The sequence below is a fragment of the Mus caroli genome, unplaced genomic scaffold (assembly GCF_978045245.1).
Source record: "Mus caroli unplaced genomic scaffold, Mus_caroli_1 scaffold_13, whole genome shotgun sequence".
NCBI classification, from domain to species: Eukaryota; Metazoa; Chordata; class Mammalia; order Rodentia; family Muridae; genus Mus; species Mus caroli.
In genome coordinates, this window is record NW_028227268.1 from 93,474,780 (window position 1) to 93,497,976 (window position 23,197).

Sequence of the window (23,197 nt, forward strand, 5' to 3'; positions counted from 1 at the left end):
TTTAACAGAAGCAGGAGAACCGCTAAGATGACAGCCAGGGAGAAGGTGAAGGTTGTCTCTGGCGACCGGCGGCCCGACTAGATCCAGCAGCGAGGCTTCCAGCATGGATCTGCACACAGCGGTGTACAATGCGGCGCACGACGGCAAGCTGCCGCTTCTGCAGAAACTGTTGGCCGGCCGTGGGCCTGAGGAGCTGGAGGAGCTGCTGGGTAAGGTGGCCCGCGGTGGCACGCCACTGCTAATCGCAGCGCGCCTTGGACACCTAGACGTGGTGGAGTATCTGGTGGACCACTGCAGCGCCAGCGTGGAGGCGAGCGGCTCCGTGCACTTCGATGGCGAGACCATCGAGGGCGCGACGCCACTCTGGGCAGCGTCAGCCGCGGGTCACCTGGCCGTGGTGCGTAGCCTTCTGCGCCGAGGCGTCTCGGTCAACCGCACCACGTGCACCAACTCCACGCCGCTACGCGCCGCCTGCTTCAACAGCCACCTGTACGTGGTGCGCTACCTGGTGGGCGAGCACAAGGCGGACCTGGAGGTGGCCAATCGCCACGGCCACACGTGCCTTATGATCTCCTGCTACAAGGGCCACCGCGAGATCGCGCGCTACCTGCTGGAGCGCGGCGCACAGGTGAACCGGCGCAGCACCAAGGGCAACACCGCCCTGCACGACTGTGCAGAATCTGGCAGCCTGGAGATCCTACAGCTGCTGCTGGGCTGCCACGCGCGCATGGAGCGCGACGGCTATGGCATGACCCCGCTGCTGGCCGCCAGCGTCACCGGGCACACCAACATCGTGGAGTACCTCATCCAGGAACAGCCGGGCCGCGAGCAGCTCTCAGGGACAGAGCTTCCCGGAGAAGGCTCCTCCCAGGTGGCAGGAAACCACTGTTCCACCCCAGAAGAAGCAGAACCGTATGAGAGCTGCTGCCCTACCAGCCGGGAAGCGGCTGTGGAAGCTTTGGAGCTGCTGGGTGCCACCTATGTGGATAAGAAAAGGGATTTGCTTGGAGCCCTGAAGCACTGGAGAAGGGCGATGGAACTCCGCCACCAGGGTGGAGGCTTCCTCCCTAAGCCGGAGCCCCAGCAACTGGTTCTGGCCTATGACTATTCCAGGGAGGTGACTACACCTCAAGAGTTGGAAGCCCTCATTACAGATCCTGATGAGATGCGGATGCAGGCGCTGCTGATACGGGAGAGGATCTTGGGCCCCTCGCATCCTGACACTTCATACTACATACGGTACCGGGGTGCTGTCTATGCGGACTCCGGGAATTTCGAGCGCTGTATCCGTCTGTGGAAGTATGCCTTGGACATGCAACAAAACCACCTGGAGCCCCTGAGCCCCATGACCGCCAGCAGCTTCCTGTCGTTTGCAGAGCTCTTCTCCTATGTGTTGCAGGACCGCTCGGCCAAGGGCAACCTGGGCATGCAGCTTGACTTTGCCGACCTCGTGGGTGTGCTCAGCAAAGGGGTTCGGGAAGTGGAGCGGGCTCTACAGCTGCCCAAGGAACCTGGTGACTCCGCACAGTTCACCAAAGCCATTGCCATCATCCTCCACCTTCTGTACCTATTGGAGAAGGTGGAGTGCACCCCCAGGCAGGAACACCTCAAGCACCAGACAGTCTACCGCCTGCTCAAGTGTGCCCCTCGCGGCAAGAACGGCTTCACCCCACTACACATGGCAGTGGACAAGGAGACCACCAACGTGGGCCAGTATCATGTGGGCGTCTTCCCATCACTGCAGGTGGTCAAGGTGCTGTTGGACTGCGGAGCAGACCCTGACAGCAGGGATTTCGACAACAACAGCCCACTGCACATCGCTGCCCAGAACAATTGCCCGGCCATCATGGATGCTCTCATCAAAGCTGGGGCCCACATGGATGCCACCAATGCCTTCAAAAAGACTGCCTACGAGCTGCTGGACTCGAAGCTGTTGGCCAAGAGCACCGTGCAGCCCTTCAATTATGTGACACTGCAGTGCCTAGCTGCCCGTGCTCTGGACAGGAACAAGGTCCCTTATAAGGGCTTCATCCCAGAGGAGCTGTAGGCCTTCATCCAGTTGCACTGAGCCTGGCCCAGCTGCTGGTGCCTACTTGGGCCTTACTTCTCCAAGCAGAAGCATCCAGGCCCCTTGGCCTGCTGGAGTGAACCCAGCTGCTGATTCTAAAAGCCTTCAGGGTCACATGGTAGGAAGACGGTCTTTTTTTGTGGAAGTGCAAAAACAAAAACCCAGATGCCTGAGCCTCCCCAGTGGCATGCTTCTGTCTGGGTCTGGAGGCCCCTGCACTGTCCTAGAGTCCTGCAGTGAGCAAAGCTGTCTCCTTCCTGCAGTGGGCACTGACCACCTAGATGTTTGCAGTTGGTTTTTCCTTTTCTAAGCAGATGGGCAGCAGCCTGGAGCCCATGTTTGTGAGGGTTTTTCTGTCTGTTTTCACTGGTTTCTGTTTGTTGGACTTAGTAATGACTGAGTTGGGAGTTGCCAGTATTTTGCAGTGGCCACAGCTGAGAACGGCATGAACTGTGTGTGCAGATCTGTGACCAAGGTCCTGGGAAGCCTCCTCATTTCTGTGCTGATTAGAGAGAGGACTATCCCCCAAGAAAGCCCAGAGGCAGTTGCAAGAGCCACAGCCAGGCAGACACCAGTGCCTCCTGTCCTGCCCTCTGGATGGACAGACAGTTCCCAACCTTGGGATGCAGCTGGAACTGCCAGGCAGATGGCCACCAGGCCACCTGGCCACCAGGTTCACATCTGTGCCACACTTGTCACACTGTCACCTTCATCGCTGAGGACCTGACCCCTCTTGTATTGAGGAGTCCCCAGTATCCCAATAACTTCTGGGGATGGGCTTCTAACCAAGATAGGGGGAGGTGGGGGACTGCCAGCCAGGGCAGCGATGGACCCATGTGGTACTAGCTTGGCCCATGTGAGGCCCTGTGTGCAGCCCCAGAACCACAAAAAGTTACTGAACAGCTAAAAATAAAAAATAAAGATTTAACAGAAGCAAACTCAGCAGCCAGCATGTTAAGGGTAATGGTCTCATCTGTTCCTCCAGGTCATTCTGTTCCAGGCAGCCAGTAAAGTCACACTTGACAAATGTGCAGGACAGGCAGTTCTTAAGTAATCAATAAATCAGCATCTAATAACTGGTCTTTTCTATCTTATTCTACTTCAAGATGAAAATTTTCTTTTCTGAAGATGAGGAATTACTGATAAATTGGGTTTTTTTTTTACATGTGTTAAAGTATTTTTTGAGAAGCAAGCATGAGAAAGGAAAAAACAGATTTAATTTTTTCATGTACATATAAAATGTAGAAAATACTTTTTTAACAGCAGTCCTTGAGTCTTGGTTGAACCCATAGAGTATTTCAGACTCAGATCTATAAAATTCATGAAGCTAGGAAAGACAGGAAACTACAAAGAAAAAAATCTAGAGAGAAAATGACTGAGGAAGCTCCCGTTTTGCAAATATCTGAATCATCAAAGATGTCTTGCCTTATGGAGTTAAATATATTTAATTAATAATTGTTTTCTTTCTTATTTACTAAAACATCAACTTCATTTATTTTATGGATATAATTACTTAAGGAAGCAGTATCAACCAAGGGGGAGAGGAAATTATTTTACATCTCAGGTATTTGAAAGATTTCATGTTAGTTTTGCTCTCTTAGGGAAAGTAATATTTGTCCTAATTACATAAAACCCACACTGTAGCGAAGTAATGCCAAGACACTGTTTAGAAGCCAAAGGGGGCGGGGGGAGGCGGGGGAAGCTATTGGCTAAACATTTTATTGTACTTGTAGGTTTACAAAGAAGATCTACCTCAGCTAAAGCAACAAAGTAAAGAGAAAAACCATGCAGTGCCATTCCTGAAGAGAGAGAAGGCTCCTGAGGATAGCCTGAAACTGCAGTTCATACATGGGTAGGTAGCCTACCCTGGGGACCCTGAGTTTCTTCCTCTGTCCCTGCCAAGCTTGTCATCAATTAGTCTTACTACCAGGCCAAAGAGATCCTTCTTTTAAATGCTCTTCTCTCCAGGTTGTACTCATCCTGGCAGTGAGGTCTCAGCTGGCTCTGTCCAGCATTCCTGGGCAGCACAGATTTGACGTGGTTCCATGCTACTCAGGGCTTTGCCATCACCGTGTCCACACAGTCTACCCCTCCAACCCTGAGCTATGTTTTTCTAGATCCACCCAAGAACAAGGAATTTCTTCAGATACTTTTTTTTTTCATGTGCACAAGACACCTGGGTATTTTCACTGTCAGCTTAAATGGCTGAGAAGAATAGAAATGTATCTGATACGGTGTAAATACCTCGGTCATTTCAATGTGGCCAACAGAACCCAAATGCTGTGCTTCACTCTCACTATTGTCAACTTTGAAAACACAAGGATAACTATTTCTGTTATGATGCTACTTTCCGTCTCATAAATTGTCTAAATATATGTTTTGAAAATCTTCAGGTACTGTCTAATACCATCTGTAAGAAACTGAAGTCTAGGCATGGAAACCAGTGCTCAGTAGGACACATACATGCTCACAGTACACATGTGCAAGTTATATACATATACATTCAAATACTAAGTAAAATGTAAAAAGAAAATAATCTTAAGACAACATGGCTTGTCTAAAATGAGATATATTCAGCATGTAAAATAAAGTTTGGTTTTAGAGATATGGCAGAAATAAAGAAGACTCTCTTACCAAAATGTTTGTACATCTTGATATGATGATTTAAATGCAATGAGTTAAAAGTTCTCAAAACAAGTTAAAAAAATTTTTTTTGAGACAAAGGCTGACTCTGTAGCCCAGACTCGCTTCAAACTTGTAGAATTCTCCTGCCTCAGTATCCTCTGTGCTATGCAATGAGAAAATGCTGTTAGCTATTTGACTCACATATTTCTGTTGGACAGTACTACTGCTAGCCTTTTAAATTCAGTTATTACTAAAAAACTGAGCAAATCAAATATTTATACTACATATTGATGTAATTGTTAAGAACAGAAAACTTTATTTGGACATTATTTGAGTAAGATGATGGGTATGTATGTAGGTCAGAGAGCAACATAGCTGTCTTCCTCAGCCACTTTCCACATTTGTGGCTCTCAACCTTCCTAATGCTGCAACCCTTTAATAAGATTCCTCAAATTATGGAGACCCCGAGCCATAAAATTATTTCACTGTCACTTCATAGCTATAATTTTGCTACTGTTAGGAATCATAATGAGAATATTTTTCTGAGAATATTTTTTGAAGATAGAGGTTTCTTAAAGTGGTTACAACCCACAGGCTGAGAACTGCTGCTCCACATTATGTTTTGAAGAAGAGTCTCTTACTGAACCTGAAGTTTACTCCATGGCTGCACTGGCTGGCAGTGTCTGTGACCCGTGCCTGGGGTTCAAGCAGTGAGGACTGACCACAGCACATAACTTCTTACATGGGTGCTAGAATCCAAACTGAGGAACTCATGCTTAAACAGCAAACATTAACTGATGGAGCCATCTTTCCAGCCCATTACAGCTTCTCAGTTCAGATATATGGATATATGTTATTTACGGATAAAATGTGGCAGCATTTAGCACTGAATCTAGTCCTACTTTTCAGCTATTTTTAAAAGATAAAGGCATTAAACTAATTTTCATAAATAACTAGGAAAACACAAAATACAAATGTTTTCCAGTTCTCTAAACTCTTCCTATCTTATAGGCTAAAAATAACATTTTGATTTTGATATCATAAAAATGCTAATTTGTTGATATTATTAATTGATATTATTCAATACAGTGTCTGTTTAAATCTGTTAAACAAAGACTTAGCACAAGGTTTACAAAAGGATGCACTGTCCCAGTAGTGAAGACTATTCACCAGTTACTGACATTTCATCCCATCACTTACTCAGGAGGCAGAGGCAGACAGAGCTCTACAAATGTGAGGCCAGTCTATGTAGTTAAGTTCTAGAACATACAGAGCTACATAGTGAGAAAGAAATCAAAGAGTAATTCCTAAGAAAAGAAAAACAAAACAAAACAAAACAGCTATTCAGTTGTATTTGGAATTGTTTGTTTTGGCACCCCGAAGGTACCATGCCCCAAAGTAACATAGTAGGTAGAATATGGCAAAGGAGAGCTGGAGTCTCACTCTCTACATGTCACAAGGATTGGATTGCTGAGTTGTTGGCTTGGTTTGAAACAGTCTCATATAGCCCAGTCTGAGGATGACCTTCGGATTTTTCTACCTCTTGCTCCCAAGTGCTAGGACTGAAGGTGTACATTGCTAACTCCTGAACAAGGATTGCTTTTGGCAAAGAACATAGATAGTAGTTGAAGGTCTGCAAGTAGATTCTGTGACAATAATCAGTCTCCATGTGCCTCCACTTACACAGTTTACATCAATACAGTTGCTTTGCCTCAACAATTCCTGCTCTATTCATGTGCTGTTCCTTCAACCACTGTGCCTCTTGGACCTGTGCTTCAGTTACAGAGGCTATGACTGTAGAAACAATCTGTTCTACACACAAGCTGGAGAAGTGGTGTACCACATTGCTGCAGTTGCTGTGGTATACAACCGGCAACAACACGCCCAGAGGCTATACCTGGGGCATGATGATGATATTCTCAGCCTGACCATCCATCCGGTGAAGGACTATGTAGCCACTGGACAGGTATGTGTCTCTCCTCAATGATGAAAACCTAGCAAAGAGAAAGGGTATTTAGTTTCTAATCCAGTTTACCTGAAATAGAAAAAATATCTTTGGTAGGAACAAGCATAAGACATGAAGGTTCTGAGAACACAGAGTAGGCAGGGGCAGGGCAAAGGCCATGACAGAATAACTACAAAGCATACACTTAAAGAGATGCCTTCAAAAATCCCTTAACAGGGAGCCATGTGCAGGACAAGAATCTGCCAAAACCCAACTCGCAGTCACAATGAGCTTCTTAGAAACTTTAATCCTGTTTCTTCATTTGGAAAATACTGGGCCAGACCAGGTTATTTCCAGGGATCTTCCTAGCTTAATAACATATGCTGCTTTATTTCTGAGTTGTGTTTGGCCCTAAGAAGCCATGCTGTTCTCATTGCCATGGGAGCATGATTAACAGTATTCATCCTGTTATATAGGTTGGAAGAGATGCTGCTGTTCATGTGTGGGACACTCAGACTCTAAAATGTTTGTCATTACTGAAAGGGCACCATCAGAGAGGAGTGTGTGCTCTGGACTTTTCAGGTAAGTTTTCACTCGTATCATAATATATGAGTCTGTGGCGGATTAAAAACAAACCAACAGCCTCCTACTCATTTGAGTTCTGTTTCTGATGAGGTAAGCTCTTTGCATGCCACCTCCCATGAGTCTGGAAGCCACATGTGAATACCTCACCAAGAGAATGTGGCCTTTAGTTTGCACATCCTTCCTTGTCACTTTTTTTTCCAATAATTTATTTTTTTACTAACTTTATATGCCAAAAGAAGAATTCCCACCTCTCCTCCCAGTCCTACCCTTACAAATCCCTCCCACCATTACCCCTCCCCTTCTCAGAGAAGGGGAAGCCCCCTTGGGTACCATCTCACCCTGAACATCTAGTTCCATCAGGACTAGGCACATCCTCTCCCACTAAGGCCCAACCAGGCTGTCCAGGTAGAGGGAAAGGGGATCCAAAGGCAGGGAATAGAGACTGAGACAATCCTTGCTCCACTGATTGGAATCATATGAAGACCAAGCTATACATCTGCCACAAATAAGTAGGGGGCCTAGGTTCAGCCCCTGAATCTCTTTGGTTGGTGGTTCAGTCTCTGTGAATCCCCTGGGCCCAGGTTAGGTGTTCTTATAGTGTCCTTGATCCCTCTGCCTCCCTCAATCCTCCCCATCCCCAACCCTTCCACAGGATACCTTGAGCTCTGCCTGATCTTTAGCTATAGGTCTCTGCATCTGTTTCCATCTGCTGCTGGATGAAGTCTTTCGGGAGATAGTTATGCTAGGCTCCTGTCTGCAAGCATAGCAGAGTATCATTACTAGTGTCAGAGCTTGGCTCTCTCAAGTGGGATAGGTCTCGTTGGGACAGTCATTGGTTGGCTTCATTGTTATCTCTGCACATCTTGTAGGCAGCACGGTTTTTTAGGTTGAAGATTTTGTGGGTGGGTTGATATCCTGTTCCTCCATTGGAAGTCCTGTAGCTATAGGAGGTGGTCACTTCAGTCTCCATATCCCCAGCTGCTAGGAGTCTCAGCTAGGGTCACCCCTACAGACTCCCCATGGCCTCCCCTGTCCCAGGCCTCCAGCTAGTCTCAGAAATGCCCCCCCCCCAATTTCCATTCTCACTCTCAGCCCTCTCCCACCCTACCCTCTTTCTGCACCTGATTGCCACCCAGTAGCCCTCTCACCCCCTCTCCCACCAAGTTCCTCACTCCATCTACCTCTGATGACTATTTTGTTTCCCTTTCTGAGTGAAAACCACACATCCTTTCTTGGGCCTTCTTTATTACTCCGTTTCTTTGGGTCTGTGGATTATAGCTTTGTTATCCTGCACTTTATGGCTAATGTCCACTTATAAGTGAGCACATACCATGTGTGTCTTTCTGGGTCTGAGTTACCTCACTCAGAATGATATTGTCAAGTTTCAATACTCTCCTAAGTCATCGCCTGGAGTTCATATGAAGCTCTGCATCTGCTTGAGTGATTTTGAAGTCAGAAACAGCAGTTGCTATAGAAAGTTATGCAAGCATCTTGCGGTGATGAAAAACATCACATTTAAGCCAGACATGTTGATTTTCACCTCTAACTACAGCCATTATGAGGCCTAGACAGGAAGGGACTGGAAGCAAGACAGCACTATACAGTGAGTTCCAGGCCAGCCTGGAACATGATGTGGGACCCTATTTAGAAAACAAAAATGAGATCAGTTCCACAGTTTGTCTCCAAATGAGTAGCGGTGCATTGCTTCTGGGCTTACACTATAAAGGGCTAGAAAGAGGCCTACATATCTGCAAAGTGCCACTTTATAAAATTGGTTGGAAACAAATTTTCTATTTGGAAAGAAGAATTTCCAAATTAAACTGTGAACTCAACACTATAAGAATACTACTTGTAAAAAAAAAAAAAAAAAAAAAAAAGAACACTACTTGTAGATGCTGCTGTCTTTAGAGTAAATTTGCTTGAAGCTAGATTTATGTAGGGAAAGTCCATCACAGGGGCTAGAGAGATGTCTCCATAGTTAAGAGCACTGGCTGTTATTTTGGAGGACTACGGTTCAATTCCTTGCACCCACATGGCAGCTCATAGCTCTGTCTGTAACTCCAGTTCCATTGGATCCAACCCTTTTCTGGCCTTCACTGGTACCAGGCATGCACATGGTGTGCATAAACACATAGGGACAACAGACCTCACACATACAATAAAGAAATGTTTTTTAAAGGAAGTATTATAGATGCTACTACCTAGGCAATTTTAAACATTTCATTGTAGAAATTGGTAACAAAACAAATCCTAAGCTTTTAAAGTAAAATTGATTGTATAATTTCCTTTTTCTAAGTAGCCTTCAAGTGTTTCAAATGTGTAATAGTGGTAACTAGATTCTAAGACTGTACAATCTCTTCCTGTTGTCCCTCCCTGTCTGTCCATCACTCACATCATCTCCCCTGGTCATGCTGCTTTAATGCTCTGGACCATGCCTCACTCTTAGAGACCTTGGCAGCTACAGTAAACAGAGAAAATGGAAGGTAGGAAAGAGAGGGAGGGAAAGGAAGAGGGAGAGAATGAGTGAACATGTGTCAGACAGTCAGTGGTGCTGGGCTGGGTTTTTTTAAAGAATATATTAATGCTGCACTCAGTCCATCCTGATCAGTTCTGGAATCTTCTGGAAGCACAGTTGTCATCTCTATCATAGATTCCCTTGAGTTAGTTGACTTAGGGCTGTACCTTTGGATGGAAGTTGATAACATTAGCTTTTCTTGGCAACATTTCACCCACTAGCCCTTCATGCTTCCTCACCCCTAACTGCAGTGTGCTTCTGTTTCTCTCTGCTCATGTGCTTTATTCAGGGTGTCCATGTGTCAGGTCAAGTCTTGAGGAGCGAGATAGGCTGCTTCTCCTCCATCCTGCCTGGCAGAGATAATGTGCCTCTCCTATCTCCTGCAGCTCACTGTTGAGAGCTTCCATGGAACCTGTCAGGGGCCATGCATTGCCATTACTTGTGCCAGCATCTCTGTATCCCACACAGACTGTGGGTTAGGGTGTTGAGGAGAGCCCATCTCTCTCTCCCACAGTATATGTGCTGTAGGTAGAGAATTTACTTTAAAGTATTATGGATGAATGAACACACAGGTTTTACTTAATGAGCTTTGTTCTGCTTCACATTGCAAATTATGTTTGGGAGAAAATTGTCTGTTTTCTTAGCAACTCCAAGATAAGGCACTATTTTCTTTTATTAAATTTCAGATTGTCACATACAACAAACTACATGAATCTGAATTGCTATGGCATATCTAAAAGTTTTTCACTAGTTCCTGAAATTATTGAACTAGTAGAAACAATGGTGAACAGTTTATTATTAAGCCAGTAGACTTGAGTGACAAGAGGAGGCATGCAGTACAAGGAGAGACCACTCAACAGCACACCTGCCTGTTGTATGTTCAGCTTACACCTCAGTTCACAGCGCATGCAAAGCCTTGGGCTTCCAGAAGAGTTTTGTGCAGATTTAAAATGCATGCCATGTATCCTTGACGAAATAGCAAGATCTAAAAGAAATGAAATTGTTAGTTCCTGTATTGCTCTTTCTCAGACTCCTATGAATATCCTCATTTTTTTTCTTTTTCACCCATAGCCGACTACTCAAATGCTGAACCACCTCTGTCTTAAAATTGACTTTACCCACAGATACGTAAGCATATATTGCTTTATAATAATTTAAACACTTTATTTTAAAAGTTTTCTTACATATTACATATAATAAATATTATATACTAAATATATTCTCCCTGCCCCATTTCTCATCCTCGCCTTTTAGGTCCATCTCTTTGTTCCCCTAGACAATTATACTTCAGTTTCCATTTAATACATATTATAACATATAAATACATGAATATGTCTGTAAACTCTAAGAACCACAAAGGAGAAAAACCAAATATTCGTCTTTTTGCAATTGACTTAATTTGCTGTCTATGATAATATCCAGTTCCATGCATTTTCCTGCAGACATTCTTCATTATTGCTGAAAATTTGCATGGCATTTATAAACCACAGTTTCTTATCCATCCCTTTGTTCCTGGACGCCTAGGCTAGTACCATAACTGCTGTGCATAGAACTGCAGTAAACATGAGATGTGCAAGTGTCTCTGAGTCGGGAAAAGGCAAAGGAGGATTATAGCTCATAGATATACTTCTAGATTTTCTTTTCCTTGTGAGAAACATTCACACTGATTTCCATGGAAGAAACATAAGTAACTGCTTTAGAAGGTTAGCAATGCCCTTATTAACATAGTGAAATAAATCTAGTAAAGCTTAGAAGTTCATAGGATTAGGAGAATCCCATATATCTTTGGTTTTGGTGACATTGAAGATTGATTCAATAAGTGTAGCAAGCAGTTTTACAGTGTTTTATAAAATTTATACCTTAAATTATCAATCATGTAAACTATTAGTATCTCTCAAGTTGGACAAAAATAAGGTAAAGATAATGTCTACAACCAGTTTCCTATGAAAATATGAAATGTATGCTAGCATATAAAGGAAACAGTAATACAACTAGAATTTAATAATTGTTCTACTACCATTATGGGGTAAGGAAACCAGACTCTTAAGGGGGAGGTATGGAAGATGATTCTGTCAATGATCTTCATCCCCTGCCCATGTTTCAAGAAATGTCTTTGTTTCTGTTAGAACAATCACAAGAATAGATGAGTTGAAGCCCTTTTGTTACGTAACTGTTATGATTCTTGTTCTCATACCAGCCCACTTTATGTTTCCAAGACAACTTGTTCTATGAGTTCTAGGGTGTGAAGTACTTCGTTTTAACTGTCCCCATTTCCCAGATAACAACCACTAAAGAAGAACCCTGGGAAATTGCATTTTGTCTTTGAAGTTAAGTATAGTGTTGGTCTGTGAGTGGCTAGGGAGGAATGTAGTTGGTGGCTTTAGAGAACACCTGAGGACTATTCAGGAATTTTCACTGGGATCTGTTATGAGTGGTTGAGCACCACAAATGGTTGCCTCCAGATGAATAGGAAAAATGATTAACCCCTGTCTTAGTCAGTGTTTCTATTCCTGCACAAACATCATTACCAAGAAATAAGTTGGGGAGGAAAGGGTTTATTTGGCTTACACTTCCATACTGCTGTTCATCACCAAGGAAGTCAGGACTGGAACTCAAGCAGGTCAGAGAGCAAGAGCTGATGCAGAGGCCATGGAGGGATGTTCCTTACTGGCTTGCTCAGCCCGCTCTCTTATAGAACCAAGACTACCAGCCCAGAGATGGTCCCACCCACAAGGGGCCTTTCCCCCTTGATCACTAATTGAGAAAATGCCTTACAGTTGGATCTCATGGAAGCATTTCCTCAACTGAAGTTCCTTTCTCTGTAATAACCCCAGCTGTGTCAAGTTGACACAAAAATAGCCAGTACAACCCCTGTGGTTCTTATATGGAAAAATTTTGGGGTTAATTTCTATGGCTAGTACAGTGTTATAATGATGTAAGTGTAGGCTGAGCCTCTGTTCTGCTTCAGTAAGAACTGGGTAGGTTGGTGACATCCCACAAGAACTCAGGTCTCCTGGCAGGTCTCTTGGGAATACTCCATTCTTGGTCTTTAGTTCTGTCCCTACTTTTCACTAGTGAAATGACAAGTGTGAACCACCTGCGTAGCATCCGGGATAGCACCCTGTGTGCTTGCTTACTCTCTCCTCCCTACACCCGCCAATAACTGCAGCTGCCCCTCCCATCCTACAGTTTAAATGTGGAGAGGCAAGTGATACCAAGAGGCCACAAAATGGATCAGGCTCCCATGAGCAGAAAGCCTGGCTCGGAGTGACTGGCTAACTGGATGTAGCAAAAGAAAAAAGGGTCTTTTGCAAATTAAGTGGCTTGCTTCACACAGCTGTTGAGCTGCCCCTCTTCTGCCATGTAACCAGGGTGCTGACATGATATGAACAGGTGACCGGAGCCACTAGGTGGACTCATGGCACAATGAGTAATGTGATTGGCAGCCCCAGCTATGTGCCCCACATAACCTGTCTCAACTCCTTGTAGGGGTCTCATGGGAACCTGCCAATAGTACTTTGCATTTTATTAGAAAAACAAGCTGTGGTGAGCATATAAAGCAGGCCAGAGTGAAAACAAGACAACACATAAATAGTTATACAATGGGGGATAAATCAGTGTATTCTCACTGCTGCTCTAAAGGAAACAAAGACGTGTCTGTAGACATTGGCAAGGAACGCATTTACATTTTCTCATTCAACTGAGCAGCACTCTTTAAATTACAGTTGTTTGTGTCCTCGTGTGTATACCATGACACACATGTGGAGGTCAAAGAACAATTATTGGGAGTCAGTTCTCTCCTTTCACCGTGTAAGTCCTAGGGTGGAACTTGGGTTTCAAGGCTTAGTGGCAAGACCTTTACTGCCAGAGCCCTCTCTTTGAATTTATTATTACTCCTAGAGAGAATGGGAACCATTTTTGTTTTGTGACAGTGCAATGAAATTGCTTCCATGTGGCAGAGAAAAATCAATTCGGAAACATTCAGCTTAATACTTTCTACCTTAAATGTCAGCCACGTAGTGTTTAAAGCTTCATGGAATGGTGCTGATTTCTAGAGCACATCAGATATTGACTGCTAAGGAAACCTGTGTGCCTTCAATGAGTCCTGAATAGGAAGACTGACTTCTAATTGTCTGAATAAGGTTTTTTTTTTTCCTTTTTCTAATTTGCCCTTTACTGTTGACATTAACTGCCTTAGAACTATTTTTAGACTATGTCACAACCATCCATAATTAATTCACACTGTGCCTATAAAGACTGAAAAGGACTTAGACTATAAGAATAGGAGAAAAGAACCGACTCACAAGGGACTATAAACAACAGATTTTCAAAGGTAAGGTCAAGTCTCTACAGGGAAAATGGAAACTGGGGGAAAAAATTAAAAGATCCCAATTTTATTTCTAAATAGTATGTTTTACAGAAATAGCTTATCTCTGCAGTTCTCAAGAAAACTCCATCCCAGAAAAGCATATACTATTGTTGGGGTAGAGAGGTCACATAACTGTGAGGGTGAGATGGGAAGCTCAGAGAAACTCTAAAAAAGAGCCCCCAGAACCCCCCCAAATCTATCTGTCTACATTCAGAGCTTCTTCAGAAGATGGGAATTGTAAAAACTGACACTTTAAATGTATGGATCTCACATGCCAAGGTCATATTGACATATCAAGACCGCACTCTTGACAGCCTAAGCTTTAGCATGAGTTGATGCATATTTCTGCACTGTTTTCTAAGACACTGATAGTGTTTAAATGTAGTCATATAACAGTATAGTTCCTCTCTTTCTATTTGGACTACCCATAGGTACCTCTTTATCATCCTCATTCTCCTTCACCAGACTACCAACATGGATCCAAACACAGCTCAGTGTCCGGTTACAAGACAGGATGTGCTTACTCTGGACCTTAAAAGAATGTATGATCTGAAGGGAGAGGAAAAAAACACCAAAAATAAAGTTGCCAAATACTAGAGTTCATTAGCTCAGACACCAAGAAATAAAAAAGGAATGACGGAGTGGGTAGAGAATAGGAGGTGTCTGCTCCAAAATTAAAGCTATAAGAGTAAGGGCGTGAATTACTGGGGTATAGTGATCAGTCCTTTAGCACATTGTCAATGCCTTCAGGTAATATATTCACCTTACATCTTTACAACCTTGCAGCAGCTCTCCCTGGTGGCTGAGGTGGGAATATCCACATCGTTAAGGTGAATTCCACTTTTCCTGACCCTGCATCCAGACCAGTGGGAACGGAGTATCATTCTCATTTGCTTAGAATAAGCATTCCCATCTGCACAAATAAAGCCACTCAAACTTTGGACACTGGTTGGCACTTGAATTTGGGTTGCCAAAAATTGAGCATGTAAAAATTCAAGAGGCTCAAGTAGATTTGAAGTTTTGATAAGAATTTTTTTTGATGTAAGTCCGTGCAATATAAATATGCAAAGCCGATTCAGAGACTGCATGAGACATATTAGATAATTTTCATTGCTTCTCTGAAATTCTACTTTCATAAACCTTCCTCTCCCTTGCCCTAGTTTGAGGTCTGTCCCTGATTAACTGATGCAGAAGACACTGAATCACCCATCTCCTAGCAACTGCACAGTGGTGGGAGGAAGTGGGTGCTGCCCTGTGACGCTGCTCCTTTGAATCCAGCCTTGCAAGGAGACACTAAGGAAATGCTTATTGATTGTGCCTCCTCTTCCATCTTGAAGGAGAAATGAATATTAACTATATTCATTTCTAATTTTATTTATATTAACTACATTTAGAACATAAAAACAGCCTAAATGTCAAAATTGTAGCAATTATTGGCAATACAATATTTAATGATAAAGTTATATTATGATAGCATTATTAATAATATTTCACAATACAATACAATAGGTAAGAAAAGATTAGCGGATAGTTTGGTCAGTGTGGCTTTGCTTTTGTTTCTCAAAAGGGATTCGTGTGGAGAAAAAGACAAGTAGGTTGACATCAAATGTGGGACTACAAGAGATTTGGAAGAACAGATGTATGTATGTGTCCATGCGCATGTGTGTGCATGTACATGTGTGTACAATTATGTAATTTTGTATGTGTGTCATTTTTAGGCTCAAACACAGGGCCATATACCTGTCAGGCAAGCTCTTCACTAATGAGCCATTTTCTCAGCTTAAAATTTTCTTCATCAATATTTTTTAAATGTCTATAATAAACACTTTTCCTTTGAATTGGAGAAATAAGAAATAAAAACCTTTCAGTTGTGAGGTCGTTTCCTTTGTAAGAACAGCTGAAGCTCACCCTTTGTAAGAACATCTGAAGGTGCATTTTATTTCTGTAATGCCATAGCTTGAGAATTAAACCAAAGTTTGGCTTTTTAGAATGTTTAGAGTTGAAAATAGCCAGATTCTCACAGTCACACACACATTTCAGAGTCACACGGCTAAATTTACTCGCTTCCAGTACATTTCCTAAGATTTGTCTGTCACAAAGGCTCAGGTTGCTTCTTTGAGAGGCCCCATCAACTGTCTCCCGTTGGAAGTCCGGTGGGTAGCTGACCTCACTCGCCAGGGTGTGAATTCAGAACCTTTTCTATTGTTACTCACACAGTTTACTCTGTGTCAAATGTATTTGAGCCTAAAGAGTATTGCAGAATTTCTTGTTCCTCTTTGCAGTATATAAAATGCTTCAGGTTTTCACCAGAGAAATGGCCTGTTTGACATTTGTGTTGTTTTTATACAGCTGACGGAAAATGTCTCGTGTCGGTTGGTTTAGACGATTTTCACAGTGTTGTGTTTTGGGACTGGAAAAAGGGAGAAAAGATAGCCACAACCAGGTAAGAATCGCAGAATGGTCAGGAAACCCTGTCCATAGCTCCCCTTGGGGAAGGTCAACACTTTGCATTTTCTGCTTGGAGTTCATCTTCAAAGTCAGATGAAATTCACATAGAAACTTAACATGTTAGTGAACACATACTGCTCCCTTTCACAGTGCCAAGACTGCTTTAAATGTGGGTGGTGAGAAATTAGAACATTCTAGAATGTCCTCCCAAGCAGCTCTTCATCATCTCTTTCTGTAATGCTTCCATTATCTCTATGAAAGCTTTTTCCCCCCAGCAGCAGAAAAATGTGTACCTCATCTCTTGTTTCTCTCTCTTAGCAGCTGGGAAGGATTGTCAATGTCACTGGAGTCAGAAGGTCCATTTGTCATGAGGTTGTGGTCTGCTGGAAATGAAGCCCTATCGAGTGCATCTGCTGCTCAGTTTCAGAGCAGGCAAATTGTTTCCCTAATCTCCACACCCTATAAATAGACTCTCAAGACCAACTGCTGTTTATAGCCCATCTGTCCTCCCTTACCCCAGCTTCTCTTTCTGCCTTCTCAGCACTAAGTCTGAACATGTCTCAACTCACAGCTAGCTGGGCCAAGTGCAAGGCCCGGTCAGAGGTCAGGACCACTGATACCCACAGTCTGGGAAGTTAGCTTGTTGCCCAGGCACAGTTTCATACCCTCTCTGTGAGCTATGACCTACATCCTGTCTGTGTTGCAATATCAATGTTAATGGCCTTGGACTCTAATATTCGCTTTTTGAATAAATACTGTCTACTACAGTGTTACATGGGATCAAAAGATTACAGTAATTGATTGTAATGAATGAAGATCTACAAACTGCTGGAGATAGAACAGAGTTGTGGCTGGAGTCTTGACTACTGCAGCTGACCTTAGGAAAAGAGCTGTTCTGAGATGGCTGTCGAAAGGCAATTCTTGGCAGCAGTAACACTAGCAGCTCCACCTGCCTGCTTCTCTCTCCCTCTCCCTCTCCCTCTCCCTCTCCCTCTCCCTCTCCCTCTCCCTCTCCCTCTCCCTCTCCCTCTCCCTCTCCCTCTCCCTCTCCCTCTCCCTCTCCCTCTCCCTCTCCCTCTCCCTCTCCCTCTCCCTCTCCCTCTCCCTCTCCCTCTCCCTCTCCCTCTCTCCCTCTCCCTCTCTCCCTCTCCCTCTCCCTCTCCCTCTCCCTCTCCCTCTCCCTCTCTCTCTCTCCTCTCCTCTCCTCTCCTCTCTTTTCTCTCTTTTCTCTCTCTCTGGTGTCCCTCATTCTAGTTCTACTCCCTCTAAGGCCTGAAAACTGAATTTTAGTTTAGTATTCCTGATAAGGTATTCTCTGCATTTACATATTATCTCCAAAAAAAGCCCATGTCAGCAATGAAAACTCAAGGCCACCCCTCTGCAGCTGTGGGTGGCTCACAACCACATGTCGGAGACACTATGAAAAATACAAGGATACTTCCTACTATTAAGTCTATTTTTATAGGCTGTGGAGAATATCACTTCTGTCTAATTAGCACAAAGCAAGCTAATTCCATCATGTTAGTGACAGTTTGTGTTTGAAATTGTTCCCAGGACTATGTTCACTCCAAAGACAAGAAATCTGCAGAAAGTATTGCCCTAAAAGAGCATTTCTTGTGACAGTGGCATTAATTAGTATTCTTTCCCCAGTGGAAGGTCAGGAATCAGTGAATCTCCATGGGAGAATACTAGATTTTTAAAATACTGGATAAATATGTTTACATAATATTTATGTTATTTGCACAAATATATAAATAACCAACTAGTTAAGTAAAAAATTGTAGAATGGCCCTAAGTGCTGTGTGAAGTGACCCCTTCCTGGCTTGCAGTACCCCTCTCAACTTCTGCCGAATAATTCCTGCAGACGGGCTATGTGCCACTCCTAACTTTGCCCTGCTGAGTCTTAAGCTGTTGCCAGTGTTGCTTTGAACCACAGTGTTTCTAACCACAGCCTTGCTTCTGGCAGACAGTTGCTCTTCAACAGTGTGGTCACCAGGTTTGGGAATGTCCCCCTTTGGGGTGGGGTGCACGCGCATAGCAGAGATGACATCAAAGGCATGGCTGCTGATGCCCAGTGCCTACATGTGCCATCTCCACTGCACTGTTGGGGTTGACCTTCATTATCAGCTCAGGGAATAAAGACATATAGAACTATCAAATAGGGGTCTCAGAAGGTCTCCACTGAGACTGAGCCACTCGATTTGGATCACTGCTAATTTCATGAATGATTTCAGCCAGCTATTTACAAGTGGGATTTTTAGATGTATGTGTACCTGTCTGTCTCTGATTACAAAACTACATTTATTTTAATTCTTAAAAAAATATTGGTACACCTATTTTATTTTTAAGCTTTGTGGTAGCATATTAATTTTATGTAATAGTGGGCTTCATTATAATATTTTCCTACATGTAAGTAATGTGTTTTGATTATATTCACTCCTCATTATCCTCTCCTGTTCCCCTCCAATTTGTTTCCAACTAGTCAGCTTCTGATTTCGTGGTGTGTATGTGTGTCTGTGTAGTGTGTGTGTATTAGAGTAATTTACAGCAGCATGGATGAGGGATTATTTAAGAAACATAGGGAATTTACCAGTGACTACCCTACTGAAGATGTCTCTCCCTACCAACAATCATTAGTTGCCTATAAATGCACAGAGGGTAGGGCCTCTTAAGCCCCTCCTCCCTCCATGATGGAGTGCTGATGGGCCCTTATGTAGGCCTTATACAGGTAATGACAGATGCTGAGAATATAGCAGTGCCTGGAAGACAGTGTTCCCAGTACCCTTTCCTGCAGCTCTTAACACTGTTTCCTACCTTTCTTGACTTGGAGGTGTGATACATATGTCCCATATAGAGCTGAGTATTCAGCAGTCACTTATTCTCAGGATTTTGGCCAGTTATAAAGCTCTGCAATAACCTGCAAGAACAATAAAAGTTCCCATGACCCAAGCTGACAGTAGCACTAAACTATGAGCATAAACATACTCAAAAGGCAATTTGACAAGAGACATCATGTCCACTTAGCAAAACAGCAGTTCCTTCCTCTTTATGGCCTATAGCTTCTCCAGCTACAGGCTTTGGAGCAGGTTTACAGTACAAGGCATGCATTCCCTCCTGTGGAGTCAGTCTCACAGAGAGAAAGCTCTTGGTTACCTCCAAAACACTCATGCTATTATAACACCAGTGGACACATCTTACCTGGAAGTAAATGTAAATATTGCATTGATGAGCATCCTAAGGTGATCTGAATCAGCAGATGACACCCTTTCTCTTTGAATGGCTGTGTGTGTGTCAGGGACTCCAATTTATAGTGAATACATTTTGAGTCAAAGATCAGCTTAAGATGAAATATCTTAAATAGATTGTCCATTTCTTCTATTTCTCCTGCCCAAGGTCTCACTATCTCAGAATTACATCCAATCCTATAGTGGTGTCATTAATTTTCTCTTATGGGGACTTCAGACTTCCTTTTACTTATAACTAAGCAGATAAATGTGGAAATAATTACGTAAAAGAGAACAGTCCCAAACATGTCCTCCGCCCCAGCGCTATTATTTTATAGGAGACTCTGACATGTTTTAAACATTTTTTGGGTTGCTTATTTATCCTATTAGATACCCTTAATGAAAATTAAACTAAATACATGGTTTTAATATGACTCTATCAACACTTTCATCCAAACTAGACATTATTTTTCCCTGTGTGTGTCTTACAGGGGACACAAAGACAAAATATTTGTGGTAAAATGTAATCCACACCATGCTGACAAGTTGGTGACAGTTGGGATTAAGCATATCAAGTTCTGGCAACAAGCAGGTACTGTTACATTGTTATTTACATTTCTCATTATACACCTATGAAGGATCCTATTGCCATTATGTGGCCAGTCTCTCTGCAAACTTAAATTAAAATGTGCCTGGTTAATATACCCTTCCAGCTTTGCATTGGACTATTTAATGGATAAGTATCTCTTAGACTCTATGGTGCCAAGACTGAGGAATAAATGACCCTGAGTAACAATGGGAAAGTGGCCAGTTCTTTTCATTTTGGTCCATTATATCTGAATTCTGAATATTAGCTCTAATACCAAAGGATTATATGCTGGCATTCAGTACCACATTTGACAGCAAGTAGGAATGTCATAGATACTGACAGAGTGGCTGAGCACCCTCATGATGCCCTTGCTGTTTTGGTTACTTTGGCACATAATGTAGACACTATTCTTTCCTCTAAAGCTAATCCTTTATGTGCTCTTGGAAAGCTTCAGCTTTCTAAGGTAATACATCCCCTTGTTCCATTCCAGGTGGGGGCTTCACCTCTAAAAGAGGAAGTTTTGGAAGTGCTGGAAAGTTGGAAACAATGATGTGTGTTTCTTATGGGCGAATGGAAGATCTGGTGTTCTCAGGTGCAGCCACTGGAGATATTTTTATCTGGAAGGACGTTCTGTTACTGAAGACGGTGAAGGCTCATGATGGGCCTGTGTTTGCCATGTATGCATTAGACAAGGTATGGTATTTTCATCAGGTTCTTTTCCTTATCTGCTTTAGAACCACTGAGATGCCTAGATCTAAAAACAGTCCTAGCTGAGTTAGGAGGTTCTCAGAAAGGTCTAACCAAGGGATAATAAGGAAGAGAACACATGCAGTTTTATAATTTCTTTTGTTCGTAGCTGTACCATTTCTCCATTTTCTCATACCTGGACTTCCTGGCTGTCACTGTCCCTAGAAGTCACTTAGGGAGTCTAGAGGTAGATATGGACACACAACAGCAGAAGAAACCACAGGTGTATTTCAATGATGACTTCCTTTCCAGTGACACAGCACATGTAGACCTAGAAGTACAAGTGGTCTAGCTCATTGCCCAGTGCATTAGTTTGTTATGACCAGAGGTTATTTTCATAACCCGTTTGCTTCTGAATAGTCAGGTTCAGTTACCAGGAGTGATCAAGTGAGTATATGATATGTATGGGTTGTCTTTCCACACCAGGTCATTGTACTAGACTTCCCAGCTATTCATCTGCCTTACCATATTCTCTACAAAGACAGTATTTCCCAGTGTGTTTAAAGCACTCTTTCCATTAATATGCCTGAGAATGACAAGTTTTTATTCAGTTCTAATTTGCTAATAGTACTAATTCATCTATGCCATTCAACACATTTTAAAAAATATATCAAGTAAATATGTTGAACCCACAACAAAGTAGGTCTTTTTTGGAAGTGCAGTTATAATGACAGGTTTTTTTTTGTTGTTGTTGTTGTTGTTTTTTTATGGTAGAGCTGCTCTTTTAGTAGCAAATTTGATTTTGGCTGAATTGTAAATATTAGAAAAAATTAAAGCATAATGTAAAATTTGTGGAGGCCTGGAAGTCACTGTGGTATAACCTAGTCAATTGCTTTTAGCATATTAAGCTGTAAAATCACCATGAAGGCAAGAATAGCTCAATATAATATACTCTACTTATATTTACTTTGAGGATTGACTCTCTTTGCTATAGTTCTACCCAGATGTCCTCAGTATCCACTGAACCCATCTAGAACCCTAGGGGATCCTAAGATCCAAAGATCACTTATATAAAAACTGGAAGAGAATTTGCCTATATCCTAGGCACATGCACGCACACACACACACACACACACACAGGCAGACACTCACCGTGTATTTATACACCCCACTGTGTACTTTGAATCTTGTCTAGATTACTTATAACAAGCTAATGCAATGCAAATGCTGTGCAAGCCACTCTAGTTCTGCATTAGGAAAACAGTGACAAGAAAGATAGTTGTGCACATTCAGAACAGATGCAGTGCTTTGCTTCCCTCATAGTCTGTCTGGGATCGCAGAATCCAGAGATTTAGAACACCAGCTTTAATAAGAATAAGGGTATTTACTATAATGAACTTCAAAATACTATTTCCTTGTGAGCTTGATTGAAATGTACTGAACTAATTTTTTTCCATGGGATGGAGAATTGACTTAGTGATTAAGAGCACTGACTATTCTTTCAAAGGACCCAGGTATGGTATATGGTACCATATACCCAAATATGGTAGCTCACAATCATATATAATTTTATCCATTACCCTCCTCTGACATCCATAGACACTTCATGCTCATAATGCATATATATATATATATATATATATATATATATATATATATATATCCAGACAGCATACTCATATGGATAAAAATAATTAAAATATTTAAAAACTATTATCACTGGAGGGTTTCTATTTTTCAGCTTTATTCACTTAGAAGATATACACAGAAATACCTGAGTCTTTGTGGGACTGGGGAAGTGACTTGTAGTTTTGATGTGTATTTATGTGTGTGTGTGTGTGTATGTATATATATATATATATATATATATATATATATATATATATATATATATAACTTTATGCCTTTGTAGGGCTTTGTAACAGGTGGAAAGGATGGAATTGTGGAACTCTGGGATGATATGTTTGAAAGATGCTTGAAGACTTATGCCATCAAAAGGACTGCATTGTCAACCAGCTCAAAAGGTACCATGCTCAATATGCAATTGAAAGCATTCTGTTCACAGGAATAGGGGTAGTGTTACCAACTTCTTTTTTTTGTTTTTGTTTTTGTTTTTGTTTTGTTTTTTCGAGACAGGGTTTC

The 23,197-nt window shown here is 42.5% G+C and overlaps 2 protein-coding genes across 5 annotated transcripts in view; both read left to right on the forward strand.

Annotated features, from left to right (window-relative positions):
- The window catches only part of Eml6 (EMAP like 6), a 296,634-nt gene that overhangs the window by 210,886 nt on the left and 62,551 nt on the right, over positions 1–23,197 (forward strand). For all 4 annotated transcript variants that reach the window (XM_029483123.2, XM_085829048.1, XM_085829047.1 and 1 more), the window contains 7 exons: positions 3,802–3,920; positions 6,473–6,659; positions 7,115–7,220; positions 16,457–16,550; positions 20,271–20,371; positions 20,859–21,061; positions 22,968–23,079. In XM_029483123.2, the coding sequence (XP_029338983.1) occupies positions 3,802–3,920; positions 6,473–6,659; positions 7,115–7,220; positions 16,457–16,550; positions 20,271–20,371; positions 20,859–21,061; positions 22,968–23,079 (922 nt within the window). The remainder of the gene's footprint in view (positions 1–3,801; positions 3,921–6,472; positions 6,660–7,114; positions 7,221–16,456; positions 16,551–20,270; positions 20,372–20,858; positions 21,062–22,967; positions 23,080–23,197) is intronic.
- On the forward strand, positions 56–2,068 carry LOC110304438 (protein fem-1 homolog A-A). Its single transcript, XM_021175836.3, is given in 1 exon segment — positions 56–2,068. A coding segment is annotated over 1 exon segment (1,965 nt). The 5' UTR covers positions 56–103.